This window comes from Narcine bancroftii, chromosome 1 (genome assembly GCF_036971445.1).
Source record: "Narcine bancroftii isolate sNarBan1 chromosome 1, sNarBan1.hap1, whole genome shotgun sequence".
Lineage (NCBI taxonomy): Eukaryota > Metazoa > Chordata > Chondrichthyes > Torpediniformes > Narcinidae > Narcine > Narcine bancroftii.
In genome coordinates this window covers 122,874,855-122,899,656 of record NC_091469.1, presented here as the reverse complement: position 1 = coordinate 122,899,656, position 24,802 = coordinate 122,874,855, and the positions used below count along the sequence as shown (strand labels likewise).

The following is a 24,802-nucleotide window of genomic DNA, read 5'->3' as shown; positions in this document are numbered from 1 at the left end:
TGTTTTGTTGCAAAACATTGTAAACTTAACATCTGGAAAGGCAATCAGCACAATTACATTATATTTGCCTTTAATGCAAGTTATAATTAAATTATATTATTGCAGAATTAAACTCCAGTTTAATAATCTTTCATTTTTATCTTTCATCTTAATTAAGAACGCCAAGAGATTATGGTCAGTATACACAATAATTGATCCCTGAGCTGTACAGATATAAACATCAAAGTGCTGCAAAGCCAGTACAGGGAATAATAGTTCTTTCGCTATGGTAGAATAATTTTTTGATGTTGATTGAATTTCTTCAAAAGTAAGCCACTGGATGATCAATACCATCACAATCATTCTTTTGGAATAACACTATTCCCACATCCTCTTCACTCTCATCCATGGCTAAAGAAAAAGGTTTGTCAAAAATCAGATTTTAAAAACAGGATTATGGCGCAACATCACCTTTAAATTTTCTAAAGCTCTCTGACAAGATTTTGCCCACACAAATTTCTCCCCCTTCTTTAGAAGATTGGTTAAAGGAAGAACAATTTCTGCAAAATTCTTGCAAAACTTCCTGTAATAACCTGTCATTCCTAAAAAGCCTTCTCACTGCTTTCTTGCCATTGGGAATAGGGAATTCAGAAATTGCCTACATTTCACTTGAATAGATGAAACTTTACCCTGACCAACTGTATGTCCCAAGCATGTCCACACTCACTTTTAGCTAAATTGACAGTTAAGTTTGCTTCAGATAACCTTGCAAACAATTTCTCCAATTCTATCAGATGTTCTTCCCATGTGTCACTTTTTTGTGACTAAATCATCAATATAAGCATCTGCATGTTTTAAACCTTGATTACAAAATTTTTCATCCTTTGGAACGTCACTGGGGTATTCTTCATGCTAAAAGGTAGCACATTATACTTGTATGAGCCTGATGGTGTCTCAAGTGTGGAAAAATCCTGAGATTACCATACTGGAGGTCCTGATTCTCAGCTTCCTTCCTAATTTCCCATCTTCCCTCTTCAAGAACTCATCCCTATTCCTATCTAGGTCATTGGTATTGTGGGCCATGACATCTAGCTGCATGGTGTGGATTCAATCAGAAACCTCTGACTCTGGCACCTGGTAGGCAACATACTATCCTGTAGTCTTAAATCTTGTTCACAGAACCCATGTATTTGCCTTAATGATCAAATCCCCAATCACTATAGCTCTCTTCTTTTCTCTCCTTCCTTTCTTTGCAGAAGGGCCAGACTGTGCCAGAGACCTGACTGCTACAACTTTTCCCAGTAGATCATCCCCCTCAACAGTATCCAAACATTGTACTTATTGTTGAGGGGAATGGCCACCAACGTACTCTGCACTGACTGCCTATTCCCCTTCCCTCTCTTAAAAGTCATCTAGTTTCCTGCATCTTGCCTTTTGGGCGCAAGTATCTCCCTATCGCTTCCTCCCAAATGATCCAGAGTTCATCCAGCTCCCTAACAGAGTCTGTAAGGAGCTGCAGCTAGATGCACCTCTTGCAGGTGTCGTTATCAGGGACAGATGCTGCCCCAGATTTTGCACATCCTGCAATCAGAGCATGCCACTGCCCTAGTTGCCAATCCCACTATATACTCTTTTGTTACTAAGATCTTACCCAACCTTATCTTTTGTACATCCTCAGCTCACCAAAGTCTCTAAATCCACAATCCTACACTGTGGCCGCTCTACATTGGCCATGGTGCTTGAGCTTCCCCTCTCTTTATTGGCTACAGCTAATTGGCCAATGGAGAAATTTTACAAGCATCTACTTCTCTTGCTGCTTTATATCACTCCTCCTCTTCTTCAGTCCCGCTCTCACAGTTCCTGATGAGATTTAAATGAGGAACTACCTCCACTGCTGCTTTTAGACTACTCCTCCTCTCATTCACCATCCCACTCTCAATCTCACTTCTGTCCCACAAGCCCATGGACAAATACACCCATGTGATCAATTAACCTACTCACCCTGTGCACCTTTGGAACATGGAAGTAAACCAGAGAACTGTTACAAATTTTGCAGTAAAAATTAAATTAGGCAAATATTCAAAGAGGAAGTCCATAATTATTATCCCATTCAAATCACATAAATCACTATGTGTCACAACATCCAGAAAACATGATCAGTACATTTTGACATACTTCATTCCACATCTCTTTGGATATTTACTTTACCTGCTTGTGCAGCTCTTCATTGCAACTCTTTGTGCCTTTGTATAGGACTTCAGTATGATTTAGATCTTTCTGCAAATCCAGAAGTTGATTTTTGCAGGCGGTTAATTCTTCCTCCAGGCTTATGACTTTTTGTCTTAGATCTTGCAGCTCAGAGTTATGATTTGATTGCACATCCCCATTTGCTGTTGCCATTTTAAAACTTTAATCTGCATCAATCAGAGCATTCTATTAAACAAAGTATAACAACGTTTTAAGTCCCTAACTACATCAGACATCTTTGATTAGAAACAACGATGATCAAATTTTAATTAATATGCATGAGGACATAAAGCTCATCAAGTCTGCTCCATCATTAAATTTTCTATGTTTTTGCAATTTTGGCACCCGTACAGCCAAACATTAGGATTTAATTTGTAATATTTTTCTCTCTATGCCTCTAGACCTGAAAGATTCTCCTCTAAATTGCAATGAACTTTTATATTTGTGTGTTAGATGACATCTGTGAAATCCTACAAATTTCCTTTCGTTTCTTTCTATGCTAATATAGCTATATTATTGTATTAACTCTTCTGGGGGGGGGAGGGGCAGTGTGAATACCATCATGTATATAATTTTAATTTGTTTCTTTTGGAACCTGTACAATTATATAAATTTTGATTACTGAATGTATGGAAAATTTTTTAAAATATTTAAAAAGGCTGCTCCATCATTAAGATCGTGATCGATTCTGAACTCCACTTAATTAATCTCCACATTCCTGATTTTCTATCTAAAAATATATTGACCCATTTCAATTTGCACGTTTTGCAGCTGTACATCCATTGCCCTCTGACCTAAATATTTAGGTCAAGCCCAGTTTATTGTTATCTGATTGCACAAAAACAAACTCACAAAACAGCATTTTCCAGTCCTAGATGCAAAACACACACACACACACACACAACCAGGCATAAGACACATGAGATCAAACAATACATATGCAGGACAAGTATTCATATAAATTAATATTGTTTCATGAACACGAGAGCCTCAGATGTTTAGTGTGAGTAGTTCCAATGTCTGCTCAAAGAAGCTTTTCCTAATTTCAGTCATAGATATCCTGAGACTACAGTATTCGCATACTTACACGAGAACAGTGGCGTGCAACATTCAAACTTTGGTCAATTCATAAATTACATTTGCACTGATGACTAAATGAGGTTGTTCAAGAAAGAAAGATTTTGCCACATTTGGTTAGCAATATTGGTCTGTGGCCTTGCTGATGACACTGGCATCTATTCGAATGTGCTGAAATCCATTATCAACATTCCTCTTCACTTCTGTCAACAGTTGGCTCTTCACTTATCATAGTCAATGTTGAAAAGTTTCATATCCTTCACTTTAAAGATACTTAAGACTTTTGGGTGCCCGGATTGTGAATTAGTTCAGTCAGTCACACTGTGCTTGAAGCTGGTCAAAATGTTTCAAGTTAATTTATCATCCGATGGCACAAACACGACCCGAGGAAACGGCATTCTACGGTGCAAAACACACAGACATTCAACCAGACACACGAACAAGCAAGAGGTATGCATGCATGCACGTGTTCCATGCGGGGAACACTAACGCATTGATATATATACATACACAACCAACATTATTTGATAAATAGTCGTCTCGGAGGATTAGTGAGAGCAGTCCATCATCTCCCGTTACCTCTCAGTGCACATTTCAGTGAGATCACTCCCAATCTTCTCAACCCTCCAGGAATGCCCAGCAACCCAGATACCAATCACTTACCCTGCAATCAAGTTCAAAGGCCGAGATCCCCGTCCTCCGCACCCTCCAGGTCAATCTTGACCCTGGTCTCACATGACAGACCTAAAAGAGTAAATAAATCACGTTACTGCCCGACACGCACTCGTATCCTTTCTACGGCAAATTTAGTTCGCGCTTCATTCATGAAAAATGCAACTGCTGTCAAGCTGCTGTACTTTACAACCACACCGCCGGCCGCCATTTTTGAATCTAGTCCCTGCGCGTCGCCACCCGCACGGCGTCATGCGCGCGCGGAGTGACGTCAGCCACGGGACACGTGGCCGCCAACGTCAGTCCCCCGCCTGCTGAAGTGGTGTGGAGGGTGTTTGGCTCTGGACTGGAGTGATGAAGGTCGTTGGAGTCCATCAGTAAGTCGAAACAAAAGTCCAAGGGCGAATTGTGCATTTGATGCAATGGTTTCTTTTTCAGTATTTGGAGCAAGTCTATCTGGGGAAATTTTTTTTCAGCATTTGGAGCAAGTCTATCTGGGGAAATTTTGTCAATGCACTGCATTAGATGTCTGGAAAAAATAAATGCCCCTTGAAACCTTATTTAAAATCCCATTAATGAATCTAATTTCACAGCATCTGATAATGGAGTTGACCCTGGCTAGTTCAGGGGCCAATTCACCCATCAAAATTGATATTTGCATCATTACTGGCAGTTACTACTTATGTCCAATAATGTAGTAGGTGAAATCTCCTTAAAAGTCTAAAACAGGTGGAAATTTCAGGAAACTGGGTAAAAGTGATGGGATTAACTCAGCTGTTCAATTATTTGATCAAGAAACATTTAACAGCTATAATTAATTGGGAGACATTTACTGGGGGGGGGAGGGAAGGGTTTTGGAGAAATAGTTGGATCATGGATGAGGATACAAGGGTTGTTTGAGGGGAAAAGTTTATCGTTATCTGGCTGGGGGAAAGAAACGTCAGGAGCAGATGGTTGATCAAGGATTGAAGGTGATGGGAATCGTGAGGAGCAACAATGAATAAAGCTGGTTAAGACACTCTGGGAATTCACAATGACTAGAAACGGATTAACTTGGAACACGTGGACAATTTATGGAAATCAAAAAATGTTCTGTTTTTATTCCATAATTTATGCATTGTTTTAGTTTGGGCTTCCAGATTCAAAGAAAAGTTCTTGAAAAAAAAATCAAAACTTTGGCCCAAACAATTGTGACAAGCACGTACTCTCAAGACAACTTTTAAGAAATCCAGGAAATTTAAAACCCTTGTGATTTTCAATTGAGAGGATGCTGGGTACAAAATGATATAACATAAAACATATACGAAACTTGATTACTCAATTAGTCTCCACATCGAGGAGACTAGGCACAGAATGGGAAGTCGCTTCGCTGAGCACCTTTGCTCTCTCCACATCAGTGATGGATCACCAAATGATATAACATAAAACATATACGAAACTTGATTTCTCAATTAGTCTCCACATCGGAGAGACTAGGCACAGAATGGGAGGTCGCTTCGCTGAGCACCTTTGCTCTGTCCACATCAGTGATGGATCACCCAGCGGCCAACCACTTCAATTCCGCACCCCACTCCCATGCTCACATGTCTGTCAAAGCCTTGTACTATCCCACCAAGACCACCCATAAATTGGAGGAACAACACTGGATTTTCTGACTGGTGCTATGAGCCCAGAGGATGCCAAAACCCAGCAGCAATAGAAATTCAGCAAAACAAATAGTTACTTAAACAAAAGTTGCTTTTAATTATCTTTAAACATGAAAACAGGATCAAATTTTAACTTATTACTATTAACTTAATCTAACAACCCCCTTCTAATTCTAAGCGCACGTATATGTAATGTGTGTGTAAGTTCAGAAAAGTTCTTTGATTCACAGTCCAATCTCAATTCTCACTCTTCCAAGTTCACTGATATCAAGGAATTCTTATACAGTGCACAGAATTTAACAGTTATGAATTTCACCAGGCTTTGGTGCTTGAAAAGTAAATGGTTACCGCTCATAAAGGTTCTTGTTGGTTTTCAGAGAGAAAATTGTTGATTGTTGGACAGCCATAACTGATTCCTTTTGAATCAGCCACTTCAGTGTCTTGATGAAGAAACTTGCCACATCAGGGTATTCCAGATAACAACCTCTCTTTCAAGTCACCACGGTGTTCCTTTTGTTTCCCTTATTTCAAGTGTATGGACCACAAGGGCTTTGACCAGGCTGAACTCAGAACCCACAACCCGTCTTCAAAATGTTTTTTTTCACCAGTTTGCCAGCTTGTCCTGTTCCAGTCCCAGCTGCTGCTGCTGAACTGTAGAACTGAATTTTCTCTCTCTCTCTCACTCACTCAGAGAAAACCACATGACTCTCTTAGGACAGCTAATTGTACGTAGACAGACTGCGGCTCTGGACCCCTGACCTAATCTTCTGGGTTCATTCATCTGTTGCTTTCCAAAACAATAATCCATTACTCCACAGCATGTCCAATTAACACCTACTTGTGAAGTCTCTATTAGGCATTCTTCAAAGCTTTTGCAAAGGCACTCAGAGCCTGGACTGTCTGGCTTGAGCAGAACTCTGGCATTTTAAAAGAGATCTGTTTTGAAGTGTTTGGATCTGTGTGTGACGTAACTAAAAAACCTGCCATCATTTATCTCCTTTAAAACATATGTATATACAATATAAAATATAACATAATCTGTCACACTGGGCACTCTCCAACCAGATGGTACTAACATCGACTTCTCCGGTTTCTGCTAACCTACTCTCCGTTCTCCCTCCCTTTTCCCTTCTTTCTTGCAGTCTCCAGCCCTTCCCTCTCTATTCAATGAGCCATCTCTCCTTCCTTTGCTTGCTGGTGTGCCCTCGCTCTTTTAGCCACCTATTTCCTCCTGCCTTTGGGACCTTGCTCCTCCCTCTGCCCCTCACCCTGTACCCATTGTTATTTTTGTCATACCTTCATGAAGGGCACAAGCCTGAAAAACTGGTTATGTAGCTTTATCTTTGCTCACAGTTTTACTTGTTTCTTGATTTTTTTTTATACTTCATCCACAATGTCTACAGACTTTTGTGTTTTACTTGTAACAGGAAAGCTATTGTTGGGCATCAAAAAAAGGGTCTCAGAAATTCATACGTTCTACAAGTATCTTATCTGTGTGTATAAAGGGAGGAATTGGGTATCATCCATTACTGGAGGATGAATTTTGTTTGCTAGTGGTAGATCTCATGTTTCTGGGACAACCTCTTCAGATTGGGGTATGCACTCTGATCATTTTCAAAAGTGTTTGCATTCATGAATGGATGATAGAATGTCTAAACATATAGTATTCTGCACATTATTTTGCCCCAGGTATCTTTCAGTGTCCAAAAGAGCTTGAGGAATTCAGCAGGTCACACAGCATCTGTGGAAAGCAATGGGTAGTCGATGATTCGGTGCTGGGCCCCTCAACAGTGTGCAAATTGAGTCATCCTATCGATTTTTTGCAAGTCATGTTATGGAAGTTTGTTCATAGTTTTCCTTTTGACTTGGAAAGCTTGGTTCTTTCTTTGTCCTTTCAACTATTCTGTGGCTTCCGTCAGTTTGTTTACATTCATTAGTTGTCTTCCTGTGTACGCAGTGTACAGTTTTTTTGCCCTACCAGTAAGTGGTAATTCTGCCTCGCCTGCAGAAAAAGAATCTCAGGGTTGTATGTGATGTCATGTAAGTACTCTGACAACAAATCTGAATCTGATCTGATCTGAAAATGCAGGTCTGGCTACATCTTTGCAGAGTAAAACAAAGTTAATATTTCATAGTGATGATCTTGGTTTTTGAAGCAGTTTCAGTTTTTAATTAATTTTACAATATCTGCAGTAGTTTAAGAAAAAGTTTACCTTGGGTTTTGAGAATGAGCATCACCAAAATCTACTGGTTAGAACTTTTGGCCCTGATGAACAACTTTATGCGATTTACCATGAATGAAAATGTAAAGTTGTTGCCTTAATTCTGCAGTTTATTGAAATAGGGATATTGTGATTGCACCACAATTGCAAGAAAGATGACAGTCTCTGAACTCCAGCATGAGACAGTCAATACAATTATCAGATGTCTTTTATCACCTTTTATTTAGCATTCCATGGTTTATGAAGGACAGGCAAGGAACAAAAGTGTATACATGGGAAGTTTCAGCCTCCAAACCCAGCTACAGACTCAGTTGTTAACATCTATCCATTTGTATGTGGGAATTTGTGGAAATCAACAAATGTATGTGTTTCATTTAAGACAATAATTGTCATGATGACATTTTAGGCTGGATTTAAAATCAAAGGCTAAAACCTTTTCTAAAAGTGGGTACTGTATGTGAATTTCAATTAACTTGCACATATTGTTTCTACTTTATGCAGCACACCAACGTGTACATTTACACAATTTCTGACTGAAATCAATACTGTTCGTACTGTTCATTGGCAGCATATATTATAGAAGGATAAAATATTGAAACAAAATATTTGGCTCAGAGTCCTCACTATCAACCACCTAGTTGCACTCCTCTTGTATTAATCCAGTTGTCTCCAGACATTCTCATTTACTTTTCATCGAATCTCTTCTCAATGATAATATCGGAGGAAACCAGAGCACCTAGAGCACACATGTCAAACTCTGGCCCGCGGGCCAGATATAATTATATTTGGCCCGCAAGATCATATTAAATATGTATTAGAGTTGGCCCGCTGGCCGCCGCGCCAGTATAGCGCATGCACACCGAAGGTGAAAATGAAGACACCGGAGGTGTGGAGGGATCTCAGAGTCCCGAATCCCGGGGATCGCACTCAGCCCGCCCGGCTCCCGGACACACAGACGCGGCTGGAGTTGGGGACCATCCTCGCTGGGTCTGCGCTTCAGCGGCGACGCCGGACCGAACGTCTCGTTGGCGATGCCTTCCCCCTCGCCCCGTGCGCGGCGGACCCTGCCTCCCGCTCCTTTTGTTGGAGACGAGCCCGGTGCCGTGAGATCGCAGTTTAATCCCTCTCCAACCGTGGGGGGGGGGGGGTGGGAGCAACGCGCCCTTCTCAGCCAATTCCTCCACCGCCCCGGACGCCGGCGTTTCAATGGGGGGTTCGGGTGCCTTCGTCAGGCGACCGACCTGTTGGTCCAAGACAAGGGGAGAGCGTACAAACTCCACACAGACAGCACCTGAACTCGGGTGAACGTGGAGCTGCGACCCCACATTCCACATCAGGACTGTGTGTAAGATTGGGAGCAGTGAGACGGAAGCTTATTTTGTTCCTGTGATTTAAGCCTTTCTTGGGGTGGGGGGGGGGTGGTCCCTCTTTGACCACTTGCCTAACAATTAACCTAATCAGATGTGGAGTTACCACAATACAACAGTTCTCAACCTTTTTCTTTCCACTCGCGTCCCTGTGCCATTGGTGCTCTGTGATTAGTAAGGGATTGCTTAAGGTGGTCTGTGGGTGGAAAGAAAAAGTTTGAAGACCACTGCTTTAATCATCCCTCATTGACTCGTCATGTTCACGGTTTCAGACGCTAAAGGAAATGAACCAATGACAATAACAATGAAAGAGTTTATCCAAAACTATTATTAAACATTTATTTTAATAAGAAAAAGTTTAACATTACATATGTTGAAAGAAGAGAAAAGATGCAGATGTTGTTGAAAATTTTCAATAAATATTTAGTTCGGCCCTCGACTTAGTCCAAGTTTTTAATTTTGGCCCTCCGTGAATTTGAGTTTGACACCCCTGACCTTGAGGAATCTTTTGCAGGAATAGGGAGAACATGCAAGCTCCATATAGACAGCACCCAAAGCTGGATTGAAGATGGGACTTTAGTGACCTTGGCGGTGGCTCTGCTGGCTGTGCCACCATTGCTGTGTCCTGCTTGATCTTTACCAACAATCATCCTTGTAATCAAACGTGAACCTTTTCAGAAATATATCCCTCCTCAAATATGGAGACCAAAACCCAGATGTGGCCTCAACGTCAAACCGCATAACTACACAGAAGTCAAAAATGTGGGGATGGTTTCTCATGAATGCTCTGTGCCTCGTTCACAAAAGAAGGGGATGATGTCAATATTGTGGTTCAGGAAAAAGTGTGATGTCTTGAATGGAATAAGCATAAAGATACAGTATTAAAACGTTACTCTGGGATTAGCTAGATTGCTCTTACATGGAGCCAGCATGGACTTAACAGTCTAAAAGGGATTCTTCCATTCTGTAATCCCTGTCATAAGTGGTTAGCACCAAGGTAGTCTGCACTGCCCAAAAAGAAGATTTATTGGAGCTGGTGGAGTATTCTGTAAATTAAAATTATTGAGCTACAGCAGAGAGAACACATACCAAGCTATTTAGCAATGGTTTAGCACACTTTCTTTATGACTGTCTGGAATCGGTGGACTGGACAATGTTCAAGGACTTGGCGGCAGTTCTGAATTAATATTCCACAGTGGTTACCAACTTTAACATAAAACACCAAGACTATCTGGTAATCAGAAGTCATGAATGAATCAAGAGATCCGTAAACTGTTGAAGATCAGATCTGTGGCATCCAGGGTGGCATATTTAGCATAGCGATTAGCGCAATTCCTTTACAACGACAGCAATTGGGACTGGACACGGGTTCGAATCCCGTGTTGTCTGTAAGGAGTTTGTATGATTGCATGTGTTTTCTCCATGATCTCCAATTTCCTCCCACTATTCAAGAGTGTAGGCGAATGGGGTGTAAATTGGGTGGCAAGGACCCGTGGGGATGTATGTGCTGTGTGTCTAAATTTAAAATTTAAACCTCCAGAACGCTAAGACTAATGGTAGGAGGTAATTCCAGGTCAAACTGAATGCTCAATTGTTCAACACCTATAGCAGGGCTTTCACACCATCAAATTATATAAGGGAAAACAAGGTAGTATCATTAAGTACAATATGTCCCTTCCAGACAAATTCAATGCTTCTATGCTCACTTTTAAAGGGAAAACAAGAAGGCTAGTTACTCTCTTCACCCTCTGGTGACTGTGCTCCGCGTTTCTGAGGCTGATGAGAACACAACAATCAGAAGGGTAAATTCCCGGAAAGCATTTGGCCCAGATGGTGTACCTAGCCGTGTCCTTAAAACCTGTGCAAACCAAATGGCTGGAGTTGTTGCAGACATTTTCAATTTCTTGCAATGGTCAGAGGTCCACAGCTGCTTCAAAAGGGCATCCATTGTTCCGATGCCCAAGACAACCAAGATGACCTTTCTCAACGACTATCAGCCAATGCCATTATGTCCACTATGACAAATGCTTTGAGAAGTTGGTTCTGGATCAGATCAACTCATGTCTCAGGAAAGGCCTGGACCAACTTCAATTTGCCTATCTTCACAACAGGTGCTGTCTCGCTAGCCCTTCACTCTGCATCAGATTGCCTTGACCACAAGAACTTCTACATCAGGCTGTTGTTCAATAGCACGATACCAACAGAACGTATGACCAAACTGAGGAGATCTAGTCCCTCGGCAACTTAGGGTGAGCACTGATTGCAGGAATAGTGTCACACTCAAAATCACTCGTATCTGGTTGGAAAACATTTATTATGCTGCCTGAGACAAGCTATAGAAACAGCTTTTGGGCTATTTTTTTAAGAGGCAGTATGATAACCACCCCTTTCAGCCCATGATCCCATGCTGCCCAAATATACCAACGAGCCTACAAACCTCATTCATCGTAGAACATTTAATATCCATTAGCTGTTTCTATATTTTTTTTGAACCAGGATTTCTAGATATTTCATCTCTGGCAGGGTGACAGTCATGAGCTGTGAGTCAAATTACAAGAAGCTAAAATTTATAACGCAATGTGTCTCATCAATCAACAATTTGCCATCTCCCTGAAGCCCCGGTTTAATTATAGTATTTTTCTCACGAATTTTGTACCATTATTTATACTTTTAAAATATATCAACGATGAGGTATGAATCAGGCGCTGACCATAAGAAATTTGTACATTCTTCTCATGTCTGCATGGGTTTCCTCTGAGTGCTCCTGTTTCCTCCCACCTTTCAAAAATGTACAGGGGTTGTAGGTTCATGGGTGTAATTAGGTTGCATGGGCTTGTGGTCTGGAAGAGACTGTTACCGAGCTGTATGTCTAAATTTTAAATTTAACTATTTGGTTCAGAATATTAACAATGTATCAATAGAATTTAAAACATTACTGAAGCTTATAAGAACTTGTTTGGATAAAATATTACAATCTAAATGCCCCAGTCCTGTTGTGTCTAATATTCAAATTTGATAAACATTCTGCAAAGTACTAATACATAAATTCATTAGTATTTTGGAATCCTTAAGTACCACTAGTCACAGGTCTCCAGTCTGAGAAGCTATTGTCCACGGCCACTCACTGGCTTCTCCCACACAGCCAATGTTTTTGAATATTTTAATATGAGATTTCACATCCAAAGTACAGAGTACCTATGGATAGATGTTAAAATTCTCAAAGATACACTACACTTTAAATGACCAATGCCTGAAGAGGGCGCACAAAATCAGTGAACCGGTGCGGACTCAAAAGGCCAACATGGCCTGTTTCCGCTCCATAAATGGTTATATGGTTATTCATAGGTCTCAAAACAGTTAAAAAAAACCACGATAAAAATAAGAAGAATCACTATTTTTAAAAAAAATGAACATGGATTTTGATAAAAGGTTTGGACTGAAGAAAATTTCATCAAAAACATTTCTACTGCCAACAACATCAACGCCAAGGAAGAGTTCATATACATGAAATAGGCAGCCCATACAAACTGTGAGAGATCAACAAAACTAATTGTCCTTTACTATTCTAATAAAGCACCATTAGAATATTGTTTTTTAACACCTGTAACAGGTTCATATTGATGAAATAGAAATTTCCAAGATTATCACAAAACTTGTATCAATATTAGTATTTCCTTAACATTTAAAATCTAAATTGTGCTATTTTAATCCCATTTTATTTTCTATTGAAACTGTATACTTCGCGTTAAAATTTGAAAAACCAGTTCTATTATATAATTCAGAAAAATCGGGAAACTTCCTATAAGTTTAATTGTTTTGGTGTTAATACGTTTATCTGTGATCTCTGAATTGGACCTTCTGCTGATGAATAGGATTTTATCTCCAAATAGACAATGTGTACAAAGCAAAAATAAAACTTCTGGAAGAACTCAAAAGGCCTAGCAGCATCTGTGGAGCAAAGGGATGGTCAATATTTCAGGTTGAGAGCCTGCATCAGGTACTGGTTGTAGGGTCTCGATCCAAAATGTCAACCATCTCTTTAACATAACAATTACAGCACGGAAACAGGCCATTAGGCCCTTCTAGTCCGCACCGAACCAAACACCCCTTTCTAGTCCCACCTCCCTGCACAATGCCCATAACCCTCCATCTTCTTCTCATCCATATACCTGTCCAACCTTTTCTTAAATAATACAATTGACTCCGCCGCCACTATTTCTCCCAGAAGATGATTCCACACAGCTACCACTCTTTGAGTAAAGAAGTTCCCCCTCATGTTACCTCTAAACCTCTGCCCCTTAATTCTTAACTCATGTCCTCTTGTTTTAATCTTTCCTCCTCTTAACGGAAATAGTCTATCCACATCCATTCTGTCTATCCCTTTCATAATCTTAAATACTTCTATCAAATCCCCTCTCAACCTTCTGCGCTCCAAAGAATAAAGACCCAATCTGTCCAATCTCTCCACATACTCCAGATGCTTAAACCCAGGCAACATTCTGGTAAACCTTCTCTGCACTCTCTCCACTCTGTTTATATCCTTCCTATAATTAGGCGACCAGAACTGCACACAGAACTCCAAATTAGGCCGCACCAACGTCTTATACAATCTCAACATCACCTCCCAACTCCTATATTCCATGCAATGATTGATAAAGGCCAGCATACTAAAAGCCTTCTTCACCACCCTATTCACGTGAGTTTCTACCTTCAGGGAACGATGTACCGTTACTCCTAAATCTTTCTGCTCTTCTGTATTCCTCAATGCTCTCCCATTTACCACATATGTCCTATTCTGATTCTTCTTACCAAAATGAAGCACCTCACACTTATCAGCATTAAATTCCATCTGCCATTTTTCAGCCCACTTTTCTAAGCAGCCCAAATCCCTCTGCAATCCTTGAAAACCTTCTTCATTATCCACTATTCCACCTATCTTGGTATCGTCTGCATATTTACTAATCCAATTCACCACCCCATCATCTAGATCATTAATGTATATAACGAACAACAATGGGCCCAATACAGATCCTTGAGGCACACCACTGGTCACCGGCCTCCAACCTGACAGACAATTATCCACTACCACTCTCTGGCCTCTCCCCTTCAGCCAATGTTCAATCCATTTGACTATCTCAAAATTTATACCCAAAGACTGCACCTTCCTAACCAACCTTCCATGTGGTACCTTATCGAAGGCCTCACTGAAGTCCATATAGACAACATCCACTGCGCTACCCTCATCCACATTCCTAGTCACCTCTTCAAAAAATTCAATCAGATTGGTCAAACATGACCTTCCTCCCACAAATCCATGTTGAGTGCTCCTGATCAGACCCTGTCTATCCAGATGTTTATAAGTACTATCTCTAAGAATTTTCTCCATTAATTTACCTACCACAGACGTCAAACTTACAGGCCGATAGTTGCCAGGCTTCCTCCTTGAACCCTTTTTAAATAACGGAACCACATGCGCAATGCGCCAATCCTCCGGCACTATCCCCATATCTTTGCCTCCACATATACTGCCTGAGCTGCTGAATTAATCCACAAACTTTTACTTTCCAGTAAACAAGAAAATCTGCAGATGCTGAGGTCTAGTGGAGTTTGCTAAAGTGCTGGAGAAACACAACCAGTCACACTATATAGATTCCAGCATTTAAATCTTCTGCATGTACACGCTGTGTCCATTGGAGGGCAGAGGTAGTATGAAAATTCAATTACATGGAGAAAAGCCTGTTTCCTGCATGACAAGATATTTTCTGGAAAACTATTACCACAGCAGATGTATTAACAGGAGTTGTATGTGATGTCATGTATGTACTCTGACAAGAAATCTGGATTCCTCGAGCATTGCATGAATTTTGAGATTTTCTGAGATTTCCTGCTTTTGGATCATTCTGCTTATTCCTTGAAAAAGAGCCCAGGCCCAAAATGTGGGCATATATCTTTGTCTTGTATGGATGCTGAAAGACCAGCTGAATTCCTCCAGCATTTTGCTGTGTTTTTACTGCAGACTTCCGCATTTCAATACTTTATCCTATTTTCTTACACTACTTATTTATTACTGAATGTAATTTATAGAAATATTTGCTTTGTAACACATTTCATGAGATGTTCATGGCAATAAATTCTGATTCTGACAAAGGCAGAGGATTGACAGATGCCAGACTAAGAAAGTGAGGGTCAGGTGGAGGAAAATGAGTCATAGAGGGTGGAGTGGATGATTAGAAGACTAAAGTGAAAAACAAAAGTCTCCAGACACCATGATTGTAGTAAAAACACACAGGAATGCTGGAGGAACTCAACCAGTCTCTCAGCGTACACAGAAGGTAAAGATATACTTCCGATATATACCTTGAAGAAGGACTCAGGCCCAAAATTTCTTTAATATATCTTTACCTCCTATGGATGTTGCAAGAATGGCTGAGTTCTTCCAGCATTTCTGTGTGTTTTTATTAGAAGACAAAAGGCTACCAGTGCTGGAATCTGATAAGGAGAGAAAGTGAGAATGGTAGTGGTTAGAGGGTTAGAGGAGAGAGTCAGGAATCCAACTGGAAGAAGGAGTGGAGGGAGATTGAACCAAGGAGGATGGGGGATGAGCATAGTCGGTGGTTTGAGGTAAGGGGAGGATGTTTGAGGGAGATAAACAGGATAGATACGTGGAACAATCTATCAGGAGAAATGGTGGAAGTGAATACAATAGTAGATGTACACATGAAGATGATGAAGGGTTCTCTATCAGGTGTCAGAAATAAAACTTCTCACACATGAGTCTCTTTAAAACTGATGACACGACAAGCTTTATTTACAAGTCTGCAGAGTTGGACTCAACTGGTTTCTCACCAGTTAAGCCCCGATACATACAGTGCATTGATTTTTATACCTTTATTATTTGCCCTTCCCCTTCTTATTAATACTGTTTTAATTGGTTAGTATTACAAAAACATTCTAAGTATAACTGCATTATTAATTATCACGTTCGTTACGTACGCTGTGAACTCTACATTCACTGAATTCTGTTTCTCACACTTCTTATCAATCCTTTGTCTCCTGCATGTCTCTCACTATGACCATGAAAAGATAGGTTTAAAAAAAACATATTCAGCAGCTCCTTCTGTCCTTGACTGCTAGTAAACTCTCTGTCCGTTCTGGCTTCCCTGTTTATGATTAATCATCACATTTTAACTTAAGTCTTTTTAACCTAAATTCTCTATATCACAATCCACCCCTTTCTCTCTTTAAAATGTGTTGAATATATGTATAGATATGAATGGGGATTCTAAGCTAGGGAAGAGAAATGTTTTATGATACATTAATCTCACGCTGAAATAAAAGTCTTACAGGGTCTCCCATCCCCCCTGGTTGCATAGCTTGTTCGACCATGGAAATCACCAGGCTGCGTAGACAGGGAATAATACAGGGCAAAATAAGTAGGAGGAATAAAATACCTCCGATGACCCACAAGAAGGTACGCCACCAGGTTCCTCCAAACCATTTGTCCATCCAATTAAATTGTGGGAAAGGATGCCAGGTTTGAACCGGTACATGGGACAATGTACGAATATTATCAGCAATTTTACGAATGGCTTTTCCATTATCATCAATCTGTAAGCAGCAGTTAGTCAAATTAAGTTTGCCACATACACCTCCTTCCGTGGCTAGGAGATAGTCTAGGGCTAGACGGTTCTGATATATAGCAGAGCGCATTTGACCTTGCTGGGATGCAAGTAATTGCAGGGCTATAGCTGTTTGATTTGTAACAATTTCAAGCACTGCTTGTAAGCGAATTATGCGATTTAACATATATATAGGAGTACGATAACCCCAAGATCCATCTTGAGCCCATGTAGCGGGACCATAATATTGAATTATGCGCTCTGGAGGCCAATCATCTCTCCATTCTCCCAAATGTACCGTGGTAGAGCGGGGTTCACGATGTAATGTATCAAAGACCTTCACGCCTAATTTATGACCATGATCGTGGGGTAGAAGGAAAAATTCTGGGCGGATTATTCCTAGGAAACAAGTTCCACTCCACTGTGAGGGAAGACGAGTATAAGCTTTATTACCACATACCCAGAATAATCCATTTGGGGATACTCCATACCCCCTTTCCCAAACTCTTTTAAGAACAGGATTTGATTGGTATGGTCCTGTGATGGTGGAAGTGGTACAATTCCAAAACTGAATACTGCTATTAGATAGGGGTAGGCAATTAGTTTTAAAAACAGTGGATAAGAACCAAGTCTGAGGTTTAGGAAACCAAGTGAAAACACCAGGTGAAATGCGAATCCATACAGCCTTGCAGGGACTTTCTCCTACTGGGTATTTGCCGGCTCGTGAGAGACAATAAAAACCAGAGGGGACGTTAGAGAGAGACCAGGTTTCTCTTGATCTCGTTCGGTTAGTTGTCCAAATGCGGGAAATCATGGTCAATGAATTGAGAGGTTCTCCCCACCAAGGCCATTGTTCTGACATCCGTGGACCCCCGCAGACCCAACAATTAGTTACATTAAAAGTTCCTGCAATTTTAGTTGCCAGATCTACAAAAAGGTTATCTCCCCCAATTGCATTACCGAAACTTACATGGTTATTTGGATGGACTCGAACTAAGTCCGGCTGTCTTAAAGGGACAGGCAATTTCAAGTGTGGAGTGTAACTTTTCATTGGAACAGTACGTTGGTGTATGCAAAACCAGAGTCCATCAGGGCATGGTGGGCTTGAGTCACCTTTCCAACCATTAAGAGGGAAAGGAGTGGTATTAGGAATCTGTATATAATGACCCATATTATTTCCTTCTTTTTCCACACAAGGGGTATATGGATGTTGGGTGGTATTTTCTGCCCAACATTTCTCAGGAACTGAGGTATGGGAAATAAAATTACCTTCCTTTCTTCCCCAAATGTGGTCCTGAAACAGGACCACTGTATCTCTGCATTTCTTACATTTCACACCTGATAAAGACATAGGCAAACTAAGAAAAATCAAAGAACATAACAATAACATTGTGAATTAAGTCTTTTTGCGAAATCGTAAGGTAAGAGGTTTTTCTCCAGGAATACAAGTCCAATCTGAGTTCGTATCAGGGTCCTGTGGCGCCTCTACAGGTCCCTTAAATCTGGATGCGTGTGTCCACCCCTTCTCTCTTGTTCGTGCTGCAGCTTCTGTAGTTAAGAGAACTTGGTATGGACCTTCCCACTGGGGCTGGAGCTTTTCAGTCTTCCAGGTCTTGATAAGAATCCAGTCTCCTGGTTCCACTTTGTGTAAAGAAAAGTCTAGAGGCGGTGTTTGTGCCAATAGTCCTCTCTTTCGTAAATCTGTAAGAGAGCGTGACAGTGCCTGTAAATAGTTCCTAACAAATATATCCCCTTCCCCCAAGGTGGGACACCCCTCAACTGTACTCCAGAAGGGAAGCCCAAACATCATTTCATAAGGGGACAGCCCTACATCTTTTCGTGGGGCAGTACGAATTCTTAATAAGGCTAGGGGCAGACACTTTATCCAAGGCATTTTAGTTTCCACCATTAACTTTGTCAATTGGATTTTTAGTGTTCCATTCATACGTTCGACCTTCCCTGAGCTTTGTGGATGCCAAGGGGTATGTAATTTCCAAGAGACCTGTAATGCATCACAAATCAATTGCTGGATTTTTGAAGAAAAATGTGGACCCCTGTCTGAGTCTATAGAATCCATTATACCATATCTGGGGATTATCTGCTCTAGGAGGAGGCGAGCTACTGTAGAGGCTGTAGTATTTATTGTTGGGAAGGCTTCTACCCATCGGGTAAAGTGATCTATTATCACCAACAGATATTTCCATCTTTGAACTTGAGGTAACTCTGTGAAGTCGATCTGGATACGTTGAAAAGGGCGTATGGCTAATGGTTGACCTCCCATGGTCCCTGTCCTCATTATCTTCTTATTAATTTTTGTGCATAGGTAACAATTTTGCACCTCTTGTTGGGCCAAGGTGTAGATTCCCTTACACACATATTCTCGAAGCACTGTGTCACATAAGGCTTGAGTGCCCCAGTGGCTCTGTTGATGCAGGTGTTTTAAAATGTTGCGAGTTATTTCTTTATTTAGAACAGTTCTTCCATCTGGTGTTTTCCATGTTCCATCAGGTAATTGGCTTGCGCCCAGCTGATCCATGTTCTTTTCTTCCTTAGCAGTGAAAATGGGAGCTGTCTTTATGCCTTGCCTTATTGGGATTAAAGTCAGCAAACGGACTTCTTGTTGCATGGCTGCTCTTTTGGCTTCTTCATCAGCCAGTCTGTTTCCAATTGCTGTCGGGTTATCTCCCCTTTGATGGCTTGGTATGTAGACCACTGCTATTTCTTGGGGTAATGTTAAGGCTTCTAAAGTCAGAGTAATCATCTGTTCGTGTGCCAATTCCTTTCCTCTTGATGTAATTAGACCACGCTCCTTCCAGATCTTACCAAAGGTATGCACTACCCCGTATGCGTATTTGGAATCTGTGTAAATCGTTCCAATTTTCTTTGCCAGTATTCTGAGGGCTCTCTGCAAGGCATATAGTTCACAGGATTGTGCTGACCAGCTTCCGGGTAGTCTCGTGGATTCTACTACTTTCCAAGTATTTCCTTCTATTATAGCATACCCATTTCTTCTCATTCCGTCAACACATCTGGCGGAGCCGTCAATGTAGAATTCATATCCTTCTCCCAGCGGAGTATCGCAAAGGTCTTCTCGGGTCTTGGTCTGAAGATCTGTCAACTCGACACAGTCATGCTCCACCTCTTTCTCTGTTTCACTGCCGTATAAAAACTGAGCTGGGTTGCAGCTATTAATTTTTGCAAACTGTAAATCTTCTCCAACCATTAAAATGGTTTCATACTTTAATATACGAGAATCAGTCAGCCATCGATGGGCAGTTTGTGTTAATAAAACACTCACAGAATGGGAGGTGTACACAGTCATCTTTCCTCCAAAAGTAAGTTTACGTGCTTCCTCTACCAACAGAGCAGCAGCCGCTACTCCCTGGATACACGTCGGCCATCCGCGAGACACTGGGTCCATCATTTTGGAAAGGAAAGCCACTGGGTGTCGCTGACCACCTTTTTCCTGTGTTAAAACTCCCACAGCTGTTCCTTGGTTATGAGTGACAAATAGCTGGAAGGGCTGTTTTAAAGAGGGCAGAGTGAGCACTGGGGCTCGTGTTAGGCGATGTTTCAAGTCCTCGAACCATCCCTCCTCCTCCTGGGTCCATTTCAATGGATAGTCATTTTCATTTGTCAGTTTATCATACATAAACTTCACCAAAGCTGAGTAGTCCTCTATCCATAACCTACAGTATCCTAAGAGTCCCAGGAATTGTCTTATTTCCTTCTTATTACGGGGTAAAGGCATTCTAGTGATTCCCGCAATTCGTTCAGGGGTAATTCGTTTCTGTCCTTTACTTATCTGGTGTCCCAGATATATCACAGTTTTCTCAACAAACTGTAACTTGTTTCTGGACACTCGTAGACCCTTTTTCCCCAGATAATTCAAGAGTCTAATGGTCTCTCTCCTCATTTCTTGTTCCTTGGGTCCTGATAATAGTAAATCATCCACATACTGCATTAGTTGGGAATCATCAGATTGTGGATAGTCCATCAGGATTTGTTCTAGCATTTGTCCAAACAGGTTTGGAGATTCAGTGAACCCTTGGGGCAATACAGTCCACCGAAACTGTCTCCGTCTACCTGTCCATGGATTTTCCCATTCAAACGCAAACATATCTCTACTTTCCTCTTCTAACGGACAAGTCCAGAAGGCATCCTTCAAGTCGATAACACTAAACCACTCATGGTCTGGGGGAATCCGACTCATAATAGTATAGGGATTAGGCACCACTGGGTGGCGGGTCTGAACAATAGCATTCAAACTTCTTAGATCCTGAACTAGGCGATAGGATCCATCTGACTTTTTTACTGGGAGTATAGGGGTGTTATAAGGTGACATGCATTCTTCTAATAGTCCGTCTCGTATTAAAGTCTCAATTACCGGCTGTAGCCCTTTTCTCCCTTCCAAAGAAATAGGATACTGACGTTTCCTTACCGGCTGATGACCTGGTATTAATGTGACATGTAAAGGTGGGATGTCCAGACCTCCTCGATTTCCCTCCTTATACCAGACTCTCTCGTCAATCTGCCGTTCATCCTCTTCCTTTAAAGCGCAGAGGTGGACTCGCACTTCTCCGTCCACAGGGAGAGCACCCAAACCTAGGAGAGCCTGTAAGTCCCTTCCTAGGAGGTTAAATCCAGCCGAAGGTAATAACAAGAGGTCTTGTACCCCTTCTCTTTCTTCCAGTTTCACTGTTACTTGGGGAATTATTGATACCATTCTGGGAGCTCCTTCTATCCCAGAAATTGTCAAATTACTTTTTATAGGCTCAGTTCCGATTGGCACAGTTATTACACTACTTCGTTCCGCTCCTGTGTCCACCATAAACACCACCTCTTCTCCCTTGGGACCAATTTTTAGTTTTACCAGGGGTTCCCTCTTATATTTGGTCCCTAACATTTGGAACCCCTGACACCCCTAATCTTCTTCCATAAGTTCGAGGGCACGCAATTCCCTCTTGTATCGGGGGCATTCCCTCTTAAAGTGTCCTTCCTCATTGCAGTAATAGCATTTAACAAATCTCCGGGGTCTTCCCTCTCTTGGATATTTTGGATTGTTTAGAGGAAGGTTTTGTTTTCTTTCCCCTCTGGATTCAGCATTCATCTGTCGGATAGTCTGTACCATAACCTTTGTCGCCTTCTTTTGATCTTCTTCTTCTCTCTGCACATATACTTTTTGTGCCTTTTTTAACAGTTCACTTAGGGGTTTTTCACTCCAGTCCTCCTCCTTTTCTAGTTTCTTTCTAATGTCTTGCCATGATTTGGAAACAAATTCAATTCGAATAAGCTGTTCACCCATTGGTGTACTAGGGTCCACACCAGCATACTGTTGGACATTCTTTCTCACCCTCTCCAAAAAATCAGTAGGGGACTCGTCTTTCCCCTGGTGGTTCCCAAATGCCTTGGTAAAATTGTGACCCTTTGGCACAGCCTCCCGTATCCCTTTAATTGTCCACTCTCTATATTGTCTCATACTTGCCAATCCCTCGGGTGTTCGTTTGTCCCACCTGGGTTCATTTAAGGGATATTTTTGTTCATGGGGTCTAGGGTCCCCAGGTTGTTCATATTCCCACATGAGGAGGGCAGCCCGTCGAATCATCTGCCTCTCCTGGGGTGAAAATAATGTTCCCATTATTGCCTGCATCTCTTCCCACGTATATGTGTTTGGTCCCAAGAATTGGTCAAGCTGTTCAGCCAGTCCTATAGGATCTTCCAATAACTTTTTCATTTCTTTCTTAAATCCCCGCACCTCTGTACTAGTTAGGGGAACATTCACATATCCCGTTCCCCCTCCCGGTCCTCCCATAGGAACTTCTCTCAGGGGATTTAGGTTTATTGAAAACTTTGATGGTCCTGGACCAGTCTGGGATCTTGTCCAGGGTCAGTTTACCGGTGGAAGTTTAGGGTCCGACTCCCTTAATTCATCCTTTTTATCCCGGCCCCCTTCGGGGCAATCAGATTCATCACCTTTCCCCTCCGGTAATAAGCTTTCCTCGGGCGCAGTAGGCACCGGGGGAATATAAGGAGGGGGAAGGTTGTCCAGAGGTTCCCATTTCTTTTCTCCTGCCACTCTCAATTTAAAACATTCTGTTAAGGATCCTGGCCAGGGAACCCAACAAAATGCATATGCTGACTCTTCTTGATTCACCTTTGGTCTCGAATTTACATATATGTTTAATGCTTGTCTAACCCAATCCTCATCAGATCCAAATTTCGGCCACCAGACCGAGGAACCTTTAATAGGTTGTTTTGACCAAAGGAGACAATATTGGACCATCTTTTTCTTGTTTTTGTCCCGATATCTTTTACTATCCCAATTTTCAAACATTCTCCCCAAAGGGCTGTCAAGGGGTACTCCCAGGAATTGTCCTGAATTTTCAGACGAGCCCTTAGATTTTGATCCTCCCATTTTCCCACCTAGATCTGTTTATCGTTGCTGAGGACCCTCTCGCTCTGGACCCTACTCCCTTCCTCTCAGACGCCTCGTCGGAGGTGCTGTCCCTCCTTCGGTTACCGCTGAGGTTTTCCTGGGGTTGACCCCTCTCTTCTCGGCACTTCGTCGGAGGTGCTGTCCCTCCTTCGGTTACCGCCGAGGTTTCCCTGGGGTCTATCCTAGAGTCCCGCGACAGGGTTCTCACACAACGACAAAAGATCTATACTTAATCTATTCCGTTAGGTTTTTATCCAAACAGGTGTATCCCGTTACACCTGTTACCCAATCCCCACACCACAATCGTAAGTCGTCACTTACCGGTGTCTTCCCGGGGATTGAACCGTCACCCTTCTCCTCTCCGTCTTGTCGTGTCACCCTGTCCGGATACCACTCGCTCAAGCCGCCCGAAGCGACGAGCAAGGGACTAGGAGCCGCTGAACTCAGCGGGGTGCACTGCCTCCGATGTCCCTCTTCTCGCCTCCCCTCACGGCCGGAGTGTAGATCCCGGACGAGCCCCCATTTGTCAGAAATAAAACTTCTCACACATGAGTCTCTTTAAAACTGATGACACGACAAGCTTTATTTACAAGTCTGCAGAGTTGGACTCAACTGGTTTCTCACCAGTTAAGCCCCGATACATACAGTGCATTGATTTTTATACCTTTATTATTTGCCCTTCCCCTTCTTATTAATACTGTTTTAATTGGTTAGTATTACAAAAACATTCTAAGTATAACTGCATTATTAATTATCACGTTCGTTACGTACGCTGTGAACTCTACATTCACTGAATTCTGTTTCTCACACTTCTTATCAATCCTTTGTCTCCTGCATGTCTCTCACTATGACCATGAAAAGATAGGTTTAAAAAAAACATATTCAGCAGCTCCTTCTGTCCTTGACTGCTAGTAAACTCTCTGTCCGTTCTGGCTTCCCTGTTTATGATTAATCATCACATTTTAACTTAAGTCTTTTTAACCTAAATTCTCTATATCACATCAGGTGCATGCAGCGGATTTTTTTTTATATTTTATTTTGAGAATTTTCAATCAACATGCTGTCAAAATGAAGAATAATCATAAAGAAAAACCTCAATATCCATAATATTAACAAAATAGTACAAATATCGACCCACATATCGATATTAAATAAAGTGAGAAAAAAGAAGTCAACATGTGATTCAATTATTATAAAGAAAAAAATTACAATAATATTACAAAAATGCAAATGTATTGTCCATGTTGAACCAAAGGGAGAAAAAGATAATAAATAGAAAGAAGAACAAAATAAGAGGAACCCTCCCCACCCCCAAGTAAAATGAAGAAAAGTAAGAAAAGAGAATGAATAAGAAAAAGAAAAGATTGGCTGCACCTAGAATAAACAAAGGGACAAATAACCTGACTTATCTCGGGCCCTAGGTGCTGAGAGCACCAGGGGGAAGAGACAGGAGGGGGGAATCGATGTACCTTAGATACAAATTCCATATTCTTTTTTTTTTAATTTTTTTATTTTTCACACCATAAACCACATTGAC

At 41.4% G+C, this 24,802-nt stretch overlaps 1 protein-coding gene and 1 long non-coding RNA gene across 5 annotated transcripts in view; one reads left to right on the top strand and one right to left on the bottom strand.

Annotated features, from left to right (window-relative positions):
* aggf1 (angiogenic factor with G patch and FHA domains 1) overlaps positions 1-4,219 on the bottom strand; it is a 130,295-nt gene extending 126,076 nt beyond the window's left edge. Inside the window, exons 1-3 of one of the 3 annotated variants that reach the window (XM_069937954.1) lie at positions 4,161-4,219; positions 3,967-4,047; positions 2,188-2,393 (exon numbers count right to left, since the gene is read on the bottom strand). In XM_069937954.1, coding sequence (XP_069794055.1) covers positions 2,188-2,379 — 192 coding nt within the window. In that variant the 5' untranslated portion in view covers positions 2,380-2,393; positions 3,967-4,047; positions 4,161-4,219. Of the gene's footprint in view, positions 1-2,187; positions 2,394-3,966 lie in introns of all 3 variants that reach the window. The other 2 variants (XM_069937945.1, XM_069937964.1) reach the window with 2 other exon arrangements.
* Positions 4,220-4,268: 49 nt separating this feature from the next.
* The window catches only part of LOC138743611 (uncharacterized), an 87,054-nt gene continuing 66,520 nt past the window's right edge, over positions 4,269-24,802 (top strand). For both annotated transcript variants that reach the window (XR_011344962.1, XR_011344980.1), the window contains exon 1: positions 4,269-4,352. This is a non-coding gene — a long non-coding RNA (uncharacterized lncRNA). The remainder of the gene's footprint in view (positions 4,353-24,802) is intronic.